This window comes from Onychostoma macrolepis, chromosome 09 (assembly GCF_012432095.1).
Source record: "Onychostoma macrolepis isolate SWU-2019 chromosome 09, ASM1243209v1, whole genome shotgun sequence".
Classification (NCBI taxonomy): Eukaryota; Metazoa; Chordata; class Actinopteri; order Cypriniformes; family Cyprinidae; genus Onychostoma; species Onychostoma macrolepis.
Window position 1 is genome coordinate 13,182,656 of NC_081163.1, and position 17,870 is coordinate 13,200,525.

At 36.4% G+C, this 17,870-nt stretch overlaps 1 protein-coding gene across 2 annotated transcripts in view; it reads left to right on the top strand.

Annotated features, from left to right (window-relative positions):
• mao (monoamine oxidase) overlaps positions 1–10,648 on the top strand; it is a 41,145-nt gene extending 30,497 nt beyond the window's left edge. For both annotated transcript variants that reach the window (XM_058787725.1, XM_058787726.1), the window contains exons 5-15: positions 429–520; positions 609–750; positions 2,339–2,488; positions 3,598–3,757; positions 3,942–4,038; positions 4,146–4,199; positions 4,301–4,358; positions 4,457–4,554; positions 4,653–4,764; positions 7,866–7,928; positions 8,462–10,648. In XM_058787725.1, coding sequence (XP_058643708.1) covers positions 429–520; positions 609–750; positions 2,339–2,488; positions 3,598–3,757; positions 3,942–4,038; positions 4,146–4,199; positions 4,301–4,358; positions 4,457–4,554; positions 4,653–4,764; positions 7,866–7,928; positions 8,462–8,617 — 1,182 coding nt within the window. In that variant the 3' untranslated portion in view covers positions 8,618–10,648. The remainder of the gene's footprint in view (positions 1–428; positions 521–608; positions 751–2,338; positions 2,489–3,597; positions 3,758–3,941; positions 4,039–4,145; positions 4,200–4,300; positions 4,359–4,456; positions 4,555–4,652; positions 4,765–7,865; positions 7,929–8,461) is intronic.
• The last annotated feature ends 7,222 nt before the right edge of the window (positions 10,649–17,870 follow it).

A 17,870-nucleotide genomic window follows, 5' to 3' on the forward strand; every position in this document is an offset into this window, starting at 1 on the left:
AGCTCTTTTTAGTTAATCGAATGCAAACAATGTAGTCCTTTTTATATACAAATGATTCTAATGAATCCTAGTGAATAAAATATATACAGCTTACAAGTAACTGAGACCTAAATCTGGCTAGTTGTTCATACAAGTATGCACTTTGTCAGCAGTATTTTATAAATAATGAATGAAATATGTTACTACATTTAGTTTTGTATTGTTTAATAAATTGTTAAAGGAACTTTCTCCTCTATGACTGAAAAATACGTAAAAGTGAACACACCTTTTCCAAGAATTGTTTTATATTTATTTTTGAATTAAATTCTCTCATAATTTTGGAAATATAATTTTGTTGTTTCTTAAAAATAATCGTTATTGGAACTGTATCTGGAATAAGAATTAATTCGAGTGAATAAACAGACCCTGATCACAAATGTGCACTTTAGATTCCTAAAGATGCTCCATGGAGGGCCCCTCATGCGGAAGAGTGGGACAAGATGACCATGCAGCAACTCTTTGACAAGATTTGCTGGACCAGGTACAGAGAAGGGACCAATTAAAATCAGGTATTGTTGTGGTATATTGGCTGTTGATGGCATATCCCTTCACCCATGGGTTACTTGCAGGGCTGCTTGTCGCTTTGCCACTCTGTTCGTCAATGTGAACGTGACCTCCGAGCCCCATGAGGTGTCTGCTCTGTGGTTCCTTTGGTACGTCAAGCAGTGTGGAGGCACCATGAGAATCTTCTCTACCACCAATGGAGGCCAGGTAAGTCTTTATACAACAGATTAACTGGAGGCCTGTTGCGTAATGTTTGTATACTATGTTATCGCGGTTGATTATTTCTCTGTCGAAGCCCAGAGTTAATTACATGGCAAACATATGAACTCCACGACATTAACGTTTTTGCAGCGTGTTTATGCATGTCTCTTTGGCTTTTTCACTGCACCAGTGCTTGTGTTTACAGTATAATTAACATCTGTGGGAGAATGAGAGAATGACAGGCTGAGGGAGTGAGAGATGGGGCTTAAGTGTCCTCACACACCAGCGTCTTTTTTGAAATATTGGCAGTCCAGGAAAGCAGGTGTTAGAAATAGTGATATAAATCAAGCTGGAGCTGTTCAATCCAATGTTCCTGCCAAGTCCAATAGTCATTGTCACTGTTCAGTCTGTACCCCTAATTTAGTTAACCACAGCTCTCAAAATGGGTCTTGTTGCAAGGCAAAAAATTGACTTTCTGTGGAAGAAAGAGAAATGTTTTGCTGTTATGAAGGGTTACACGGGGTTAAAGGGAGAGTTCACTTAGAAAGTATTCAAACTGCATATTTAAATATAGTCATGTCAGACATGTCATGCCAGGTTTGATGTCTGTGATAGATTGTAGCTTTTTGTTCTTATCCAATACTGTTCATGACAGATACAATACAGTATCTGTTTTTTTATATATATATATATAAATAAATATCCAATAACTGATATGGAGAACCAATTTTTCATTGTTTTATTTTTTGTTTTTTGACACAATATCCAGATCATTAAGCTACATTTAATTTAGTATTTTAGCATATTATTATTATTATTATCATTAAAGAAAAGATCGCTTGGTGCCATCTATTGGTAGACCTCAAATGAAACAACCAGTAACAAAAAGTGAAAATACTGGTAAAACAGTATTGACCTCAAAACAAATGATCGGTTGTTTCTCCCAGTCATAATGTGTAAAGTATTCACAGTAATGTTTCAGTCAATCCACTGCAATACTCCTTATAGGGGAATATATTCAATTTGTTTATTCATCCATGACGATTTTTTTGTTTTTCAAGTTAGTTGATTATAGTATATAATTATAGTATACACTTCTCAAGAGAGGCTACCTTGTGTCGTACCCATTCATTCCTGTGACATTGAACTAATTGTGTAACACACCAAAATAGTGGCCACTGTATCTGGGTCACATTTATAGCAGGAGCCTACTAGCAACTGTGTCCTCTGATGGCACACAAATAAAGCAAATAAGAGTTTTGTTTATTAAATTGATAACAAAATATCATGTCTTTTATCTTTAATTCCCTATGGAATGATAATGACAGTCAATAAACTGTTATGATCTGCCTGTTTCTGTTCTTTAACCTGTTTTATATTCTTAACGTGTCTGATAAGGTATGTGCATGGTGGGCAGTATTATACAACTCTATCATAATTCTATCTCTGAGAGACAGAGACCCCTATTGTTGAATTAAAGAATTGCAGTCCTTGATGAAATGTGAATGTTTATGTATATTAAACTGATCATTTCTATTATATACAAGGTCTAACCAAAGTCTGGAAAACTGTTTTCTGCTGCAAAATATGACAGGAGCGCAAGTTTGCCGGAGGTGCCAATCAAATCAGTGAGGGGATGGCGAGAGAGCTGGGTGACCGTGTGAAGCTGGGCAGAGCTGTCTACAGCATTGACCAGACTGGAGACCTGGTGGAGGTCAGGACAGTTAATGAGGAGATATATAAGGTGAGAATGTGCACAAAACTCTCCATGGCTATGTCCTATTTGGCAAGGACTACTAGCATACTGCTTACAGCATATTACAAAGTGTATAGTGCATACTAATAATCAAAACATAGCGTGGGAATGAACTCAAAACTAAAAAAAAAAAATGTCACATTGGACAGATAGAAAGGTCAAGACAGGCAAATTGCAATGTGGTATGCGTTTTTCCACTCTAAGTAGCAAATCATACCCCCAAATTCTGTGCAAGTACACAAATGTGCATAATACACACAATAAACGTATTGCATAAATAGTAATATGGTAGTGTGATAGTCTTTGAGATTAGTAACCAGTGATGAAGCTCCTTCTGGGTATGCAGTATTTTACATTCCATGCTAAATCGGCTAATTTGAAGGACAAATGTCCCACTTTGAAGTATGTATCCCCATGTATGTGTGTAAGCTTGGTGGATTGTTATCAGTAAGCTGCTCTTCATCCCCCTGTCCTGGCCACATCCTCTTTCCTGTGCTGAAAGCTTATTAAAGGCTGCTGTAGAGCTGCCTAACCCTATGGGGAGGAACAGTGGAACCACTATATTCAACTATACGTCCTTATATATATATATATATATATATATATATATATATATATATATATATATATATATATATATATACACACACACTACTATTCAAAAGTTTGGGGTTTGTAAGAAATCACTTAGACAGACTAAGGCTGAGTGTATTATTAATATTTCATCATGAAATTTATTCCTGTGATGGTTGAAAAGTTGAGTTTTCAGCAAATTTGTTGCATGCAATTATGAGTTCCACATTTCAGAGAGGTTTTGATATTGTAAATCCATTAAAGCAAAATAAAACTCTTTTTGTTATATACAAGGTAACAGAGACTGATGTGATTTCAGTGAAATTCATCAGATAGAAGGGACCTTTTAATGTGCGGCATTCCCAAAAAATCACTTACAGCAGCTTTAAATGCATTGTTAATGGGCACAGTGCTGATGGTTTCTGGGGTTTGATCATGCCTCCTATAACTTTTAAAACTGAAATGATGATGAATTAGCAAAATAGATCTTTTTTAAAGGATATTCTTTTTCTCTCTTCTTGTAGGCCAAATATGTTATACTTGCCATACCACCAGGCCTGAACTTGAAAATCCATTTCAACCCTGAACTACCGCCTCTGAGGAACCAGCTCATTCACAGAGTCCCCATGGGCTCAGTCATCAAATGCATGGTGTACTACAAAGAGAACTTCTGGAGGAAGAAGGGTCTGTACCACTTGTTCACTTTCCATTACATAAGTCACTTGAAAGAGAGTTACAAAAGAATCCTGGGACTGAAGTGACATTGTAATAATATTAATTCTAAATATTATTAAAAACTATGTATGTAAATAATGCTAACACTGACTATACACTTTGTATGCTAACCTGGGCTGTTTTGTTTGCTCAGGATACTGTGGCAGCATGGTGATTGAGGAGGAGGAAGCACCTATTGGTCTCACTCTTGATGACACTAAGCCTGATGGGTCTGTGCCTGCTATAATGGGGTAAATAAAGCGACGGGCTTTCTATCATAGGATGAACATTAACTACTAAAAAAATAATTGAGATGTTTGAGGCGACAGAACGGTAAGCTGGCTCCTTCTCTTTACAGTTTCATCCTGGCACGAAAATCCAGGAAATTAGCAGACCTGACGAAAGAGGAGAGGTAGATATTTCTTTGTTTTCATATTGGTAAAATGTCACTGCACCTGTGCACACTTTGTGCTGAAATGATTATTCTTACCAGAATGTTGTCAACCATTTCAGAAAGAGAAAGATCTGTGAGATTTATGCTCGTGTGCTTGGCACAGAAGAAGCGTTAAATGTGAGTCTCCATGACCAGTCACAAATCTCTGTCATCCTTTAGTCTTATCATTTTTAATAACTTTTCATGCTTTGTTTTTATGGTGGTGTCTTCTTTAGCCAGTGCACTATGAGGAGAAAAACTGGTGTGAGGAGGAGTATTCTGGTGGCTGCTACACTGCCTACTTCCCCCCTGGTATCATGACACAGTATGGCAGGTTAGTGCACCTCCGGATGGTTCAGCATTATGCTAGCCTGCTGATGGTAAACTAGAGCATGAACTGACATGAGATGTGACCGTTTCGCTCTGTTTCAGGGTCCTGAGGGAGCCGGTGGGCAGGTTGTATTTTGCAGGAACTGAAACGGCCACAGAGTGGAGCGGTTACATGGAGGGGGCCGTGCAAGCTGGAGAGAGAGCCAGTAGAGAGGTGCGTAGAGGGTTTATCTACTAAGATCTAAGATATTTATAAAAACCTGTTCTGCCCAAACTTCCTGTTTCAACAGGAAATATATCAATGCAGGAAACAAAAAGCTCTCGTCAAGTTTGAAAATCTGTCATTGAATTTCTTTATTAGCATGTTCAGTATCACCATCTATTTAAGAACATGCCACAATCTATTTAGTTCTACTTCATTTTGTGCATATATTCATGCTTCATTTCCTTTTTTCAACACATTTATCAATACTTGGATTCTTATGCGTAATTGTGTTGGATTGTTTTTTAGCACAAGGTTTTATTGTATCTGCATAAGGTTTGAGGTCAGTAAATAAAAGTCTAGAAGGTGCATTTATTTGGTAAAATCGTAGTGAATTATTTTTTACAGTTTAAAATAACTGATTTCTATTTTAATATATTTTAAAATGTCATTTATTCCTGTGATGGCAAAGCTGCATTTTTAGCATTGTTCCTCCAGTCTTCAGTGTCACATGATCCTTCAGAAATCATTCTAATATTTGCTGCTAAATAAAGATTTCTTGTTATTATCCATGTTGAAAACAGTTTGACATTGATATTTGATTATTGATTTTGTATATTTATTTGATATTATTGATTGTTTATGGTATTTTATTTTGAAAACTGCTGGATATTTGTGTAGAAACCGTGATATATTTTTTCAGTAATATTTGATGAATAGAAACTAAAAAGAAAGACGTTTATTTAAAATATAAATATTTTTTTAAAAACTATAAATGTCTTTACTGTCACTTTTGATCAATTTAATGTATAATTTTTAGTGCTGTCATCAGATTATTTGTGATTAATCGCATCCAAAATAAAAGTTTTTGTTTACATAATATATGTGTGTGTACACTGTATATTTATTATGTATATATAAATACAAACACATGCATGTATATATTTAAGAAAAATATGTTATGTTTATATATTAAATATATTTATTTGTAATCTAAAAATATAAATGTATATACATGTAAATATTTTCAAAATATATGCCGTATGTGTTTGTATTATATATATATATATATATATATATATACACACAGTGAGGAAAATAAGTATTTGAACACCCTGCTATTTTGCAAGTTCTCCCACTTAGAAATCATGGAGGGTCTGAAATTGTCATCGAGGTGCATGTCCACTGTGAGAGACATAATCTAAAAAAAATCCAGAAATCACAATGTATGATTTTTAACTATTTATTTGTATGATACAGCTGCAAATAAGTATTTGAACACCTGAGAAAATCAATGTTAATATTTGGTACAGTAGCCTTTGTTTGCAATTACAGAGGTCAAACGCTTTCCTGTAGTTTTTCACCAGGTTTGCACACACTGCAGGAGGGATTTTGGCCCACTCCTCCACACAGATCTTCTCTAGATCAGTCAGGTTTCTGGCCTGTCGCTGAGAAACACGGAGTTTGAGCTCCTCCAAAGATTCTCTATTGGGTTTAGGTCTGAGACTGGCTAGGCCACGCCAGAACCTTGATATGCTTCTTACAGAGCCACTCCTTGGTTATCCTGGCTGTGTGCTTCGGGTCATTGTCATGTTGGAAGACCCAGCCTCGACCCATCTTCAATGCTCTAACTGAGGGAAGGAGGTTGTTCCCCAAAATCTCGCAATACATGGCCCCGGTCATCCTCTCCTTAATACAGTGCAGTCGCCCTGTCCCATGTGCAGAAAAACACCCCAAAACATGATGCTACCACCCCATGCTTCACAGTAGGGATGGTGTTCTTGGATGGTACTCATCATTCTTCTTCCTCCAAACACGTTTAGTGGAATTATGACCAAAAGTTCTATTTTGGTCTCATCTGACCACATGACTTTCTCCCATGACTCCTCTGGATCATCCAAATGGTCATTGGCAAACTTAAGTCGGGCCTGGACATGTGCTGGTTTAAGCAGGGGAACCTTCCGTGCCATGCATGATTTCAAACCATGACGCCTTAGTGTATTACCAACAGTAACCTTGGAAACGGTGGTCCCAGCTCTTTTCAGGTCATTGACCAGCTCCTCCCGTGTAGTTCTGGGCTGATTTCTCACCTTTCTTAGGATCATTGAGACCCCACGAGGTGAGATCTTGCATGGAGCCCCAGTCCGAGGGAGATTGACAGTCATGTTTAGCTTCTTCCATTTTCTAATGATTGCTCCAACAGTGGACCTTTTTTCGCCAAGCTGCTTGGCAATTTCCCCGTAGCTCTTTCCAGCCTTGTGGAGGTGTACAATTTTGTCTCTAGTGTCTTTGGACAGCTCTTTGGTCTTGGCCATGTTAGTAGTTGGATTCTTACTGATTGTATGGGGTGGACAGGTGTCTTTATGCAGCTAACGACCTCAAACAGGTGCATCTAATTTAGGATAATAAATGGAATTGAGGTGGACATTTTAAAGGCAGACTAACAGGTCTTTGAGGGTCAGAATTCTAGCTGATAGACAGGTGTTCAAATACTTATTTGCAGCTGTATCATACAAATAAATAGTTAAAAAATCATACATTGTGATTTCTGGATTTTTTTTTTCAGATTATGTCTCTCACAGTGGACATGCACCTACGATGACAATTTCAGACCCTTCCATGATTTCTAAGTGGGAGAACTTGCAAAATAGTTCAAATACTTATTTTCCTTACTGTATATATATATATATATATATATATATATATATATGTGTGTATACACACACACACACACACACATGATAAATATACACAGTACACAAACATATATTATGTAAACAAAAACTTTAATTTTGGATGTGATTAATCACGATTAATCGTTTGACAGCGCTAAGAATTTTATTAATATTTGTATTACATTAAACAAAAATCTTACTGACCCCAGACATTTGAACAGTAGTGTGTGTACAAGAAGCTCTTCTAAACTAACACAAACAGCACTTGCTTGCCATCTGTTAACGGTCCTGCATGTAAAACTAAAGCACTTTTTGTCATTTGCTCTAAATGCCTTACATGTAAATGTTAATTGAAATTTACAGTATGTCTGATTTTAAATATTGCCATCTGTTACTTGAAGAAAAAATTCAAAATACTGTATGGTTTTTTTCTTCCAGATTTTGTGTGCAATGGGAAAACTCCATTCAAGTCAGATCTGGCAGTCAGAGCCTGAATCATTGGTATGAATTGCACTTTTGAATGCACTTAAGAAACATGTTTTCATTGAATCCATAAATGTGACCCTGGACCACAAAACCAGTCTTAAGTCGCTGGAGTGTATTTGTAGCAATAGCCAAAAGTACACTTCATGGGTCAAAATTATCAATTTTTCTTTTATGGCAAAAATCATTAGGATATTAAGTAAAGATCATGTTCCATGAAGATATTTTGTAAACTTCTTACCATAAATGTATCTCAACTTCATTTTTTATTAGTAATATGCATTGCTAAGAACTTCATTTGGACAACTTTAAAGGCGATTTTCTCAATATTTTGATTTTATGCACCCTCAGATTCCAGATTTTCAAATAGTTGTATCTCAGCCAAAATCCTAACAAACCATACATCAATGGAAAGCTTATTAATTCAGCTTTCAGATGATGTATAAATCTCAATTTTGACAAATTGACACTTAAGACTGGTTTTGTGGTCCAGGGTCACAAATATCAAAACCTTTCTTTGAACAAATTCTACTCTAAACACTTTTCCTCAGGATGTCCCGGCCCAGCCGTTTGTCACCACATTCTGGGAAAGAAATTTGCCATCGGTTGGGGGACTCTTTAAATTCATGGGCATGTCCTCCTTCCTGGCTCTGGCCACAGCAGCAGGAGTAGTTGCCTACAAGAAGGGGCTCCTCCCACATAGCTAAAGCTCCTCCCACTTTCAAAACTTGTTCTCTGAGCTGGCCTTGTGATTGTGGCGTTCAATCACCTAATCATGGTCATAACGCCGCCTGGGTATGTGGCCGAAATACTTAGATGAGATTTGACACATAATTGCTCAGTCATTGTTAAAAATTCACCAAGTGATTATGGCATAATTGTTAATGTGGGAATTGCCCTGTCAAAGAGTTCACAAACTAGCCACGTTAAAGGAACCGAACGTGTGACATTCCACAACCATTCATTGCGTGCGTATGTATGTGTGTGTGTGTGTGTGTGTGTGTGTGTGTGTGTATGTATGTATGTGTTTTTCACCAGTCTTGTTGATTACCTCTGCTAATTTCAGGTGCTGTTCTCAGGAACTTGTTAATTAACCTTCCAAAATATTGAAGTAACATTACAGAGATCAGATTAGCATTTAGCAATCCATTTTATTTTACTCTTTATTATAACAGAGACTTTGAGAATATCTTCTCTACATCACAACACAACACAGAAGCTGTGTTAGCTTCAGCACAATTCACTATATCATTCATGAGAGAAGCAGAGGCTGTTCATATCACATTCATTCTCGATTCTCAACATACAACGTTAAACGACAATTAGTATGTGTCTGGTAGTATGACGAAGTGAAGTCTATCAGTCATAGAGAGCTGATTTGAAGGTTGTCCCAGTGTTTTATGTCATTTCTAAAAGCTGCTGTGTGATTGAATCATATGAAAGCATTTGAATGTACTTTTACATAGTCAAATCTTTTCATGTAGCAAACCAGTGTATACTTGAAATATGAATTTGTTTTTGACATGCATTTATTTTCAACCATCCATTGTTTAACAGTCCTCTAATACCATAGTATATTATTGTTAATTTGTAGAGAAATGTAAAACCCAGTTCATCTAAATGTTTTTTTCTTATTTTCCCCATCTACAAATCTTGTGATAGATAGATAGATAGATAGATAGATAGATAGATAGATAGATAGATGCAAGTGAAAAATGTCCCTCCCTCACCTTCGTAGCAGTAACCTGTGCAATATTATTTACAGAACAATTATAACATTATGTATGGTGATTCATTAAAGTTTCATTCTAAGTTGACATTCTTCTAACATTCTAACACTCTTCAATTATTTAATCATTTCTATCAAATTATATATTATACATACATATATATATATATATATATATATATATATATATATATAATTGCAAATAATTGAAAAGGAGGTTATGCAGCCCCAGACAGATTAGAAAATAAAATGTATTATGTGTGATGCGTGTAAATTTTGTTGTTCCAAAGATGCATTGTAACTGTTGTTTGTTGTGCCTTAATCTGATGTAGTATTCCTCATTTCTCAAGTGCCTCTGTGCTGATGAGCTCCTCCAGTCTTGAACATTGTCTCTGGGTCAGTCACTGGCTGCTTTTGCAAGAGTTAGAAACAGAATTTTTGGTCAGAGATTTGTGAAGGTCTTTGACTGATAAATCTGCATTTAAGCACCACTCAAAAACCCACCACTCTACTCTTCAGCATACAATGGAAAGCTTTCATAACTGCTTCCTGAAGAAGCCACTGATGATCCAGAATCAGAGGCAAAGCCACTCCTGACTGTCGACGATAATGTTTGATAAGAAAGCTTTCTATCTGTGACCTACATCTTGGTTAGAGTCTGGTCCACTGTGAACTTAGTAATGATGTGGTGACACTTTTGTCCTGACATGTTGTATTTGCTGTAACTCCTCCACCTGGTGTGCTAGTGAATTGTGCCTCTGTGTGTGTGTGTGTGTGTATGTGTGTGCTGCTAATGCTTTTCCGAAACCACATAACATGGCCCTGTTTACCTGATCTGTCGTCACCTGTTCCAGTTTGCATAGCTGCCCTGCTACGATCAGGCCTCTTTGTCTGATTTTGTGTGCGCATCACAATGTCCAATGGTCTAGTCTTGTAATTGCATTATTTGATCTCTTTGTACAAATTCAACGACTAAGCTGATAATAAAAGTGTGTGATTTACCACCAGACCATGCATATGGTGTTCTTTTGTTATCAGAATACATACAATGTTCTCATCTGAATTACTCCCCTTTAAAGTCACAAGCTTCTTGATTGGTGTGACGTCCTCCTTCAGGGAAGAAAGCATATGAGGCTCTTCCAGCAGAGATGAGCTCATTTCAACCACAGCAGGACATGAACTGCCTCAGCCACTGATGTATGTTCCTTAGGTTATATGGAAATACAACTTAATATAAACTTCCTTTTTAACAGCTTAACAAACTGTTACAACGTTTCCTGTAATAGATAGATATTTTAAGATATTTACCAATTTTTGACCATTAGAGGGCGCCAATGTACCAGTTATAACTATAATAGTTCCTATCTGTCTGTCTTATCTATATATCTGTTTCTGTCTTTCTTTAATAATATGACTATTGTTGAAAATGCTTCAAAATAAAATGATCGCATTTGTTGAGTAGCTACTTCAGGCAAAGAAGTTGAGCACGTGCTGATGGCTTCACTCAAGTTGAGTGTGACTTTTGTCTCGTTTCGGCAAAGAAATGCAAATTATGAATGGACATATTAATAGAAAATATAACACTATTTGCTCTATGAAAACACTGAGAAGCGAGAAATTAGGAAACGAGACGTTCACCTCGTCAATCTGCCAAATGTTATCGCTTTCTACAATGTCTCTTACCATCCCCGCGAAAAAAGTTCAAAAGAAGCATCAGTGTTGTATAGAGATAAGGGATGCTGGGATATCATATCGCCTAATGATACTTTGAAGTTGTGAATGCTGAAAATGGGCTGAAGTGCAGAGAGGGTGAAAAACACGAATACATTTGTGCGATAAGCGCTGGATAAGACTCCTCCAGAGGGAGAGGAGAGAAGAACAGAAGCTGCAACACCTAACATCATCAAACGGGGGAGAGCAAATCCCACATAAAAGGAGTAAGAAAATATCCCCGAAGACACAATTTAGAGATGACCAGGGGTCCTTATAAGAATTTAGCGTTCATGCTAAACTGTTCTGTCCCACTGTATTAAGGAATAAGGTACGAGGCGCTAGGCTAAGCCTATATAATTCCCTCAGAGATAAACCTGCAACCCCTTCAGCTGTGACTATTGTGTCTATTCAGGATTGTGGGAAAATATAAGCAAAGGATACATCCATGCCTTCAAAAATGACCAGACGAATACATCTTATTTTGGAAGGATGTTATACAAAAACACCAGCACCAGTGAAGCATTTTCAGGCTTGTAGCCTATATCTCATAGATATATTATTAAATAGGCCTATAGTTCTGACTACATTCTGATTGGATGGGCAACGTTCTGTGACAGACTTTGTATAAATTGATGTACTGCAAAGCCTACTGTTCAGCTGAATAATTATTTGTTGGTGGAAGAACAGTTGTATTATTATTATTAATGATTAATGCAACTATTTATTGAAGATTGGTTCTTCTATATGGGTCTCTTTTTAGATTGTACTATGATTTTACCCCTGTTTCTGGTTAATCACTATTAACTGCACAACATTTATTTTTCTTCTCATGTTTCATATTAATTTGCATTGTTAATTTCACTGCAGAGCTCATATTGTGAATTGAATGCTTGCTTATTTTGATAAATAAACATTATTTTCTGAAATTAAACAAATCACTCTTGAGAGTTGGCCATAAAATATTAATGAAATGAACTGGTGAGATGCTGATTTGTTCTTTTGACATCTTGGAGAGTTTCTAAAGTTTGAAAACTTTAAAATTAGAGTGATCTTTGAGGGTTCATATCAGTGGAAACAGAAGCATACCTCTGAATTCTGCCACCATCTTTTCAACAGCATTCACAATTTAGTCATGGATTATTTATTTGATGAATAAGTGTGCAAATATCGGCCTTTCAAGGTCTATTAATGTTCAGTTGTATGTTCAGTGGATTGATTTATTTAGGCAGTGAATTTAATTTAGGACTGCGAGAGACCACAAACCAGTGTCTGATTGAATTGAGACTGTTCATTTTTAATGCATCTCATGACCTGATTGACCGGAGAATGAAAAAATGTGCCTCCAACATTCAAATGATCTTCTACAAAAGCCTGAGCTGTGCTAGAAAAAGATCTCCCAGCTAGGTGAGTCTCCTTGAAGATGAGTCCTCTGTTTGTTTGTTTGTTTGTTTGTTTGTTTGTTTGCATGTATGCATGTGTGGGTTAGGTCATTTCTTAATTTATGTCAAATGAATATTCAGAGACTTAAGAATGCTGTCTAAAATGTCCCACTGTTGAACATTATGACATTTACCATCTGCTGTTGGATCAAATCGTGTGCTGGTTGCTGAGATAAATGGATGGTATCATATCTAAATGTTGTGGTTCAATTCATCATTTCAATGGCTCCTGAATTATCCATACATGCCCCGCAACATATATGACACCATCTGTTGTATGAATTATTTTCACCGAGTATGGAGTGAAAGAGACCGTAAAAGTCATCTATAATGTGAATGCATTAGTCTGTCCTAATAAATATCTAGTATCATTTCCTGTGCCTTTCCTTCACACAGCCTGACACAGTTTTCATTCGTTCAAACAGTATGATCAAACGTGTGTCATAAATCCAATCCAACTTTAAACTAAAAAGTCTCAAAGAGCCGGTTGTTAGACTTCAAATCCTCATTCATTTGCATTTTCTTCTTGATCTATGCTTGTACAATTTTTGTTCTGAAATGTAACAAGAGTATTTTAGGGCTTTGTGAGTAACAGGGCTTAGTATGAGTCAATTAATCAATGTCTTTGACCCATAGATATGGAGTAAAAGCCACAACATTTTGAAATTGACTGAAATTTGGATTTAATTTACTCTTTAAAATGCAGGAAATCGTGTACGTACATACTGTACATAATAAATAATTTTTCAGCAAACAACCTGTTTGCCATACTATTTAAATAAATAAATAAATAGGGATTTTTCAGTGAAACACCAATTTGCCATAATTCATTAATTAAATAATTATATAACTAAATAAATAGTATGGCAAACAGGTAGTTGGTTGAAAAATCCCAGATTTGGAGAACACGGTTCATGGTTGGATACTGTACAGTCCATTCCGCAGGAGATACGCTGCAGGCATGCAGGCACTGGGGAAAGGCTCAGCAGTGCCACAGACAAACTGAGGTGCTGCTTTGGAATAAAGTGTGTCAAAAGCAGCTAGCACTAGGAAGGTACCAGCTCATTCATTTATATTTAAAAAAAATAAAAAAGGCTTGTAACTCATTGAGCAATATTTAGCAGCAGTATTTTCTCTTAAATAATGACTTTTGTGTTATCATTATTAACCAGACAACTCCTAGACAATATTAATTCATAATGTTCTGTCATTGTTTTTCCCACTTTTATTTAAAATGATTGTTCTGGGTCATTTACAAATTAAATGCGCTATAGCTTCTTGATTTTAACACGTCCACAAGTGAAAACTGGGGCAGCCATCCATTGTGTGTCTGTTACACATATGTTTGAGCAAGTCTTAAGCGGCTCACTGACAGATGAGAGCCGTGAGTGGGAGTTTAGAAGTGACAAGACAGATAGAGATGTGTGAAGGCAGCACCAGTGAGAAGTTAATCACAAGCACAGTGTGAGGGCAGACAGCTGAACATTGGCCAGTGGCTGCAGGGGGGATCCTCACTTCTTCCCTGGACTGCTATCCTGAGTCTGCAACTATATGAATAGAGATGTTGCCAGAATCTGTCAGACCAGCAGGCCATTAGCGACCTGACCATAGAAATCATATTCACACACAAACACTGAATGCAAAGACACAAATCAAATCATATTTTCTAATCTACATGAGAAAACAATTAAATGGAATTGAAATACTAATACAGATATAAAAATAAAGTTTGCATAATAGAGCTTTTATATGAAGTATCAGTATGAACATGAGTAGAAATCTCAAAACAAAATTGTTTTGAAGGTTTGCTGTAGTATATCAACATCTGTGGCTCAAACACAAAATTGCAAGTTGCAAAGGAAGTGGTTCCTTTTTTAATGTCAGCTCATCGACACGGATGTCTGTGATCACCATATCTGACTGGAACTGACTAGCTTCAAAACTAAAAATGACATCTGGGCAAATATGTAGCATATATGTTGATTTGACTCACTAAAACCATTCCATTTGTTGTTGTTATGTTTCTTTAAAACTTTCACATGCATATGGGAAAATGTTCTTGAAAGCTTTTCATGGTACAAAAGAGCAAAAATGTTCTTCTGCATTCATGAAAGAATTGTTTCAAATGGGTAAATATACTGTAGCTACTTAATGCAGTTTCAACCATTCTGCATTTGTGCTCAGAATAGAAAACAGTATCATCTGTGAATTCTCATATTTAGTAGTGATCATCTATGCGTGACAGCATGCACAATGGCTAATAGGCTCTGATTAGCTTTCATTATTGGAATGCATTTGATTGAAGCATGTTTCCCCCCAGTTTTAAGAGAACACTTTCTCATATGAAGAAATCTTGTGGCTGCTAGTGTGTCACATCTGCACTTGTGTACCATCTGCAATCAATTTCTTGATGTGTTAGTCAAAGCTTAGAGCTGGCAAGTAGAAAGTTTGTGGTTCAGTTCACACAAAAATCAAGCAAGCTACCATGGATACTGAGGTTGGCATCATAACACGTTAGGCCTTCTAATGCTAAGTCTACACCAACCCAGATACATTTGATTTGAAAACATCTTTTTCTCTGTTATGGCCTTCCATCCATAAGAAGACATCATTTTTGTCCTGCAAAAACAAAGCTTTTTGAAGATGCTCTACCAAGTGGATCATTTTTTCAAAACTGCTTTTGCATTGTAGTGTAGACTGTGAAAATGGAGGCATTTGAAATCAGTTTAGTTATGGGGCACATATTGTAATGATAGATGTCTGTTTATACCAGTATATGCCTGTTATGTGCACTTTCACCTAGTTGTTATGTTACTTTGTACAACCTTCATATTACATTGCTGAAAGATAACAAAAAATTACTCGCAATTCATGTACTGCGGCAAAACATAAGGGCAATTGCGTTTTAAACTAAACACTGAATGGTGATCGAGTGTGACCTGGATGCACTAGTAAGTGGTGAAAAATTTTGCTAATAAAATGATTGTGCCTGAAGAATAGCATGAGAACTTTATTGCACCTGGTCTCTCGGTATCATTTCAGCCGCAACACAACGGAAACAAGCCACAATACAACAGAAACAAGCCGAACAACACAATACAACAGAACAACACAACTAAATTAGCACAACACACTGGAAACGAGCCACAACACAATGAAATTAGTACAACAAAACGAAAGTCCTATGCGTTGTGTTGTGGAGATTTTGTTGTGTTGTGCACTACTGGGCCACCGTAGTTTTCCTATGTTTTAGTGTGGACGAGAAACATTTGGAAGACGGTAAAAAAAAATACTTGTGTGGATGGAGAGCATTTTTTTAATTAAAACATATTTCCGGATTATAGGCTATATTTAGTCTATATATGTTTATATATATAGACTATATTTAGCCATTCCACTCCCATTAAACATAACACTGATCATTTGTTTCTTAATCAGTCATTAAATTTATTAGTTTCAAGCATCAAGCTCCAGTCAGGACAGCACCAGCACATCACTTTCTGTCCACTGCTGTCTGACAACAGTAACAATTTCATGCTAAATGCTCCTCTCAGAAGAAACATTGGATTGTTTTTCATCAGTGGGTTGAGGCCTCTTTGAGAGCAGCCCAAAGGGGAGCAAAATACATCCAGAGAACAAATCTCATTGTAAATGTGCTGTGCACCCTCAGGAAAGAGAGTGAAATGAAGTTTGATCTGCACTCTCTGTAAAACCATTCCAGGGACATCCACATGATGAACCGAAACACACTTTTGCTGCAACATCAGACAGAATACTCACAAAGGGTCAAGCTTCCTGGAAAAAAAAAGAACATTACTGAAATAGAGTGGATGAATCTAAATTAACAATTCGTGACATTGCCCCGGGGATTGGATTGGTCTGAATGATGCAGATTCACAAGGAAACAGAAGTAATCAAAGTGAAAAAAAGAAGCTGGAGGAACAGAATTGCTCATGAGGACAACAACAATCTCGAACCAAACAATAAAGCAGTGTAATGCAGGCCAAAACATCGAAAATAAAAGAGCAGAACAGTGAAAAGCCTCCTTAAAACAACATCCACTGCTGCAAATGAAAGAACCATGCAAATACAACAATGTATAAGTGCATATTATTAGGCATAAAAGATTGACTTAATAAACACATTCCAGTCTTTTGACTTATAATGTGAATGGCCTGTCATTGCACTGCTTTTCATTTGGAAGCAATTACGTCCCGCTCCATTAGTTAAATGTTTTTAGCCTGAATTAGATCTAGCAGTAGGTGAGACCCTCCTGATCAACAGAGAAAAATGATCAACATCAATCAGGATGAGTTACGTGTCAGACTGTCTCATTTACTTCTCAGTCATTAGCATCAGCATATCAGTGGGTGGATAATTGGTTTTCTGTTGATGGGTTTTTATGTCAAAGGACAAACAGAAGTGTACAATTCATTGATATTACAGAGTGATGTTCATTGCCATTATGCCACAAGAAAATGTATTTTTTTCCTGTTTTTGAGCAGGTCAGGTTACTAATTTTCTAGGTGTGCTGTTAGTGTACCAATTATACAATGACTAGATGGGGCCAGAATATTTTAAAATAATTTGAGCTTTTTAAAAGGAATTTTAAAATTGATAACATGTTAATGTAAATATAATTTCCACACGGTAATCTTATCAGGTTTATTTTATTTGTTATGTTATTGTCTTATTCAGTTTCTTTCTTATATTTGCTATGATTTGCTATGCCATAGTTTATCCTACTTGTTCCAAGCCCAGAAATGTGTAAAGGATGTATGGAATGCATTTGAGTACTCTTGCTATGGTATAGAACCTCTAGCAACTGTGACACTTGTTTGTTTGCATCTATTTATGACAGGTGAAATATTCAAGGAAATATTCCAATATTCCTAAATAGAGCACTGAGCTTTTTTTCTTTAGGAGATAAAGCAATGAAAATAATTCAGCAGAGAGCAAGAGTGAATAAAAGCATGACTGCCTAAAGTTCACCAGTTGAACACGCTGACAATGTCAGAGCAATATGAGATTACATAGTCTAACAGCCTGGATTTTAGAGTGAGGAATATTATTTGAGTA